This window comes from Callospermophilus lateralis, chromosome 1 (genome assembly GCF_048772815.1).
Source record: "Callospermophilus lateralis isolate mCalLat2 chromosome 1, mCalLat2.hap1, whole genome shotgun sequence".
Lineage (NCBI taxonomy): Eukaryota > Metazoa > Chordata > Mammalia > Rodentia > Sciuridae > Callospermophilus > Callospermophilus lateralis.
Window position 1 is genome coordinate 209,323,441 of NC_135305.1, and position 5,461 is coordinate 209,328,901.

The window sequence follows — 5,461 nt, forward strand, 5'->3', positions numbered from 1 at the left end:
AGAGCCAAGGCGGCAGATGGGGCATCTTGGCCGGCCACCCTCGTTCAGGCCCTGGGGATGCTCAGCGCCAAATGGAGGGCCCAGCGCCCTCAGGGCTGCCTCCAGGAGTCAGCTGTGGTTTCTCCTGCAAGCAGAGGAGCAGGGGCCCTAAGGTGCAGGGGCCCAGGACAGGCAGGGGGACGCAGGCAGAGGCCTCGCGGTAGCTCAGGCTGAAAGGGTTGGGCAAGCACATCTAGGGAAGCAGAGAGGCCCTCCCCGGCCATCTGCCTCAACCCAGGGGCTCTGGAGCTGCCTCTCCTGCCCTGAGAGCACCCAAGATAGGGAGGCTTTGGGAGACTCAGGAGGGCGGGGAGGTGCATCCCAGGGGCCTGGCATTCGGTGTTCATGGGCTCATGTCTGAGCATCTGAACCACAGGCAGGCAGAGCTGGGTGGGGACGGGGAGGGAAGGGAAGCAGAGCCACACAATGACACCACGAGGAGCCTGGCTGCCCCCCATAGCAGGACTTGCAGGCTGGGTGAGGGAACCACCTGGGGCATGAGCTTGTTGCCATGATGTGGTGGCCTTTTGGGCTGGACCCCTGGGCTGTACTCAGAGCCAGGATCTGCCTCAGGAGGGTGCCCAGCCCCTCAGCTCAGCAGGCCCCTGGAGGCCAGCACCGGGGGGTGCCTGAGGTTCCCTGCCCAGTTGTGCCTGCCAGGTGGGCTGGGAGACCACATGCAGCTGGGCCAGGATCCCAGGAGTCCAAGGAACTACCTCCTGCCCCCGGCGCGCGGCAGCAGGACAGGGGCACAGGCGATGCCCGCAAAGGACTCTGGGAAGTGCAGGTCCCGCTCCCACTGGTCCGTCTCCGTGTTGTACACCTGCACGATGCCCGTCACGTTGTTGAGGCGCCAGTTGTAGCCCCCCACGATATAGATCTTCCTCTCCAGCAGACAGCAGCCGGCCTCTGACTGGCCAGCCCGCATGGGGGTCACGCTGGTCCACTGGTCCGTCTCGGGCACGTAGTACTCCACAGCCAGCACATCGAAGCACCGATCCACGTGGTCCATGCGGCCACCAAGGGCATAGATGCGGCCACCAGCACCCACCATGGCGTGGAGCACCCGGGGCTCGCTCATGGGCGCCTTGAACTCCCACTGGTCGGCCACGGGATCATAGCAGTGCAGCGCCTTCTTGTCCTCCACCGAGATGCCGTAGCCCCCCGAGATGTAGAGGCGGCCCCCGGAAGAGGCCCCGGCGTGGCCCCAGGTGCGGCGCTTGAGCGAGCAGGCGTAGCCCCACTCGTTGCGCCGGGGGCAGTACCTCTCCACCGAGGCCAGGCTGCCGGCGCGGTTGCGGCCGCCCGTGGCGTACACCATGCCGCACAGCACGTTGAGCTGGAACTGGATGCGGCTCTCCTGCATGGCCTGCAGGCGCAGCCAGCGGTTCAGATGCGGGTCGTAGCGGTAGCAGGCGTCCACGGCGCCCTCGCCGCTGCGGTACTGCAGGTGCTGGCCCCCGGCCACGTACACGAAGTTGTCCAGCACGGCCACGCACGTGTGGCTGCAGCCCACCTCCATCTCTGTGAGCTCGCGGAAGTGCCGGGCGCCTGGCTCGGGCAGCTGGTACACCTTGCTGCTGACGGACCGGTCACTATCAGTGTAGGGGGTGCCACCGAAGGTGACCAGGGAGGGGACGTCGGAGCGCACGGCAGTGCGTGGAGACTGCATCTCGTGCTGCCGAAAGGGCAGCACCTGGTAGTTGAAGGCCTCCAGCAGGTACTGGCGGCAGAGCACGTCCTCCACCATGATGTCCAGCGTCTGCACGCTGTCCACCAGCTCCGACGACTGCATGAGCGGGAAGCGGATGTGGCACAGCACGTGGCTGGCGCGCGGCCGCCGGGCCGGGTCATGCTGCAGCCAGCGGACGGCGGCTCGGAACAGGTCGATCTCGGAGCAGCTCTGCAGCCGGTTGCTCTGCAGGAAGAAGACCAGGCGCTCCAGGGGCAGGCGCAGGAAGTCTTCCTCCTCGGCGATCTGCAGGAAGTGGCGGAAGGTGAAGGCGTCCACTGACTCCCTGAGCGAGGCCAGGCTGAAGGTGGTGGCCATCTGGCCGATGTTGAGGCAGGTCTCCACGCTCATGGCGGCCTTGAGGAACTCCTCGCACAGCTCCACCACCGGCAGCATCTGCAGGAACACCGCGGCGCCCAGCACGTCCTGCACGCAGTCCAGGTCCAGGGTCACCTCGGCGCTGTAGGCGAAGTCGATGATGTGCCGCAGACCGCGGGCAGACACGCCTTTCAGCTCAATGACATCCTGGCTGGCCTCCCTCATGCCTCCCGTGAACATAGCCCTGAGGGATGGAAACACAGTATGGGCTGGGGGTGGCCAAGGGGAGTCCTGGCCACTAGCAACAGTCTGGCAGAGGGACAGGAACGCAGGGCGCAGCCAGTAGGAAGACAGTGGGGCTGGACGCTCAGGAAGAACAAGGAAGGAAAGAAAGGGTTTGAGCCGGGCACCGTGGCACACGCCTGTAATCCTAGCAGCTCGGGAGGCACAGGCAGAAGGATGGCAAGTTCAAAGCCAGCCTCAGCAAATGTGAGGCCCTAAGCAACTCAGTGAGACCCCTCTCTAAATAAAATACAAAACAGGGCTGGGGGCGTGGCTCAGTGGTCGAGTGCCCCTGAGCTCAATCCCTGGTACCAAAAAAAAAAAAGAGTTTGAGTCCACCCCAGTGGTGCCTCCTTCCAGAAACAGTGACTCCCAGCGGCCCCTGCGGGGGGCACTGCCTGAGCCCTCAGTCTAGATCGCAGCCCTGGCTCAGAGCTGCAGGAGCAGCGGTCCCAGGTCAGCCTCACCCAACAAGCGACTTGCTGGAGCCCAGCTGACTCAGAGGAGCAAAGGCTCCAAGGGAAAAGCCACCTAAGCTCAGGACACAAGCGAGGCACAGGTGTCCTGCCACGGTCTGCAAAGCCCAGTCCCTGGCTGCTCACTGCCTGCGCGAGCAGCTCCAGCTCCGCAGCCTGGGCCCGGGCAACCACCAACAAGGGTCCCTGGAATGGGACAACTACTGGAGGCCATGCAGGGGGCCGCTGCTGTCTCCAAAGATAGCCCAGGAACACGGAAGCACCTCCTTGCTCCAAGCATAGTCCAGAGTCCCCAGCCCAATGTGAGACTCCAAGCTAGGGACCCCAGCTCTGTGACCCCACTGCTCTGCTCTGAGAGGCGGGAGCCAACTTGAGAGCTGGTAAAGGGACACCGGCACAGGCAGGAGGACACTGGGGAAGCCTGGGGCTCACAGCCTCCCCCACCCCAGTGCCCACCCAGGGCTTGCTCAGTATGTGGGCAGGTCCCTCAGGGCAGGCTGGCATTCCACACCAGGGCACCGTCCCGGATGGGCCCTGAGGGGAGGGGAACTCTGCTCGTCTCTGCCCCTTAGATGTTTGTGCCCTAGTGGCACCTGTGTGGGCCAGGCTTGGGACCACAGCAAGAGGACAGCTGTGAGGTGCCACCAGCTAACCACTGCCCAGCAAACTGCCCAGCACCCAAGGCTTCTTAGGAGCAGTGAGCGCCAGCTCCCAGGCCTGTCCCCTGGAGTCCCCGCCAGCCCTGGGGCATCATGAGGAAGACTGAGGCTGTCGCAGGGGACGGGAAGGAGTTTTGCCTTTTAAGGTCTTGCGGCTGCAGTGCCAGCGCGGGGGAGCCTTTAAAGGGCATTGCTGGCTGGGCTGGCCCACCCGTCCCCAAATCCAGAGTAAAAATAGAAACGGCGCCCCAGTTGGCTTGGCGGCTGTGGCTCCCCACAATGGCCTTGCTGAGCCACGGGGCGGGCGGCGGGGCGCGGGGATGTGTGGCCCCAGACACACCTGGGCTAAAGTGAGCCCAGGAGCGGCTCCTAGGGCTGCCCAGCTCAGTCCGGCAGCTGGGAGGCTCACCCGCTTGTCCCTAGGGGAGACCACCTCTAGCCCCAAGACAGCCCCCAATAGGGAAGAGGAATCTCCCTGCCCATGTAGCTCTAAGGGGCCCTCTCTTCTGGCCCAGCCACGGCACAGGGAAAGACAGAGTCACATGCCCACCAAGGTTTTGGCTACTGCACTGAGGAAGCACCCACCACGCAGGGCACAGAAGAGCCTCATCCAGACCCCAATACATGGGGTCAACAAGACATGAGAGTTGTTGGTGCCCCTCCAGTCCCCCAGCTCTTTGCTTTAGGTGTGAGTGGGGGTGTCATGGAGGCAGGGACCTGGGCCCATTTCGTACCTGCTAGATCTGCGAGGCCTAGATCAGCACCTGGCATAGGGCAATTGTCCAATGAAGACTTGGAATGAAAGCCTGGCCTAGCAGGGCGCAGTGGCGCATGCCTGTAATCCTAGCAGCTTGGGAGGCTGAGGCAGGAGCCTCAGGCTTAGGCAACTCAGTGAGGTCCTAAGCAAGTCAGAGAGACCCATCTCTAAATAAAATATTTTAAAAATAGGACTGGGGACGTGGCTCAGTGGTTAAGCACCTCTGAGTTCAATCCCAGGATGGAAACAAGAAAGCAAGCCTGGCTAAGCCTTGAAGCAGGTGCCCCAGACTCCCAAGCATGCTGTGCCCCAGAAGAATGAGAGTCAAGGAGAAGCGGGCAGGGTTAGTAGGCAGGGGGCTTCTCTCCAAGCCGACACCAGCCATTCTCCCTCACAGCCATTTCTGGCTGGTGCTGAGATGGGCCCCTTCTTAGAAGGTGCTGCTGTCACCCTGTCCCCCCTCCAAGTTCCCAGGGCCCGCACTCACCTGAAGTAATCGCTGCAGGCAGCCAGGACCACCTTGTGCGCATGAAAGACCTCTCTGTTGATGGTCAAGACCACATCCAGGAGCTGGCCCTGGGCACGGAGGGTGGCCAGGCCCTGCAGGAGGCTGGTGCTGTGGCCGGGCGCCGAGAAGGTGCACTTGAGGGCCCCGTTCTTATCAGCCATGCTGGGGGGAGGACAGAGAGGGGGGTGACGTGGCTCATGGGCCTTGAAGTCCTGGTACACACAAAAGGACCTCGAAAACACGACGCCAAGTCAAAGGCACCAGACACAGAAGGCCACAGAGTGTGAAGCCATGATTCCACCACCAGGAAGCGCCCAGCACAGAGACGGAAAGCAGACTGGGAGCCGACGGGGCGGAAAGGAGACACCAATGCTCAGTGCTTAGAGGCGTCTCCACCTGAGATATTCTGGAATGAGATGGAGGTCATGCCAGTGGAGGCCCAATGCCAGTGAGGTGTCCACGCTACCCCAGTCTGGGGCTGGGTGGGGCTCAGTGGCAGAGCACTCGCCCAGCACGTGTGGAGCCCTGGGTTCCATCACAAGCATGGGAAAAAAAATCATCATTTTTGTGTTATGTGAATTGCACCTCAATAAAAGAGAAAAGGGCATGGGATCTTCTCGGGTCCTGCGAAAACCCTGCCCCAGCCCCAGCCCCTCAGAGCACACCAGGCCGGCCGCAGTCCGGCCATCA

At 62.8% G+C, this 5,461-nt stretch overlaps 1 protein-coding gene across 1 annotated transcript; it reads right to left on the minus strand.

Annotated features, from left to right (window-relative positions):
• On the minus strand, positions 1-4,897 carry Klhl26 (kelch like family member 26). The gene is made up of 2 exons (XM_076845784.2): positions 4,751-4,897; positions 1-2,333 (listed from the first exon to the last, which is right to left on the minus strand). The coding sequence occupies exon 2, from the start codon at positions 2,327-2,329 to the stop codon at positions 752-754; it is 1,578 nt and encodes a 525-aa protein (XP_076701899.1). The 5' UTR covers positions 2,330-2,333; positions 4,751-4,897; the 3' UTR covers positions 1-751.
• Between the last annotated feature and the right edge of the window lie 564 nt (positions 4,898-5,461).

Bases quoted from the DNA above. Each gene is read 5' to 3' on its own strand.
- Klhl26 (XM_076845784.2), bottom strand. From the start codon at position 2,329: ATGTTCACGGGAGGCATGAGGGAGGCCAGCCAGGATGTCATTGAGCTG.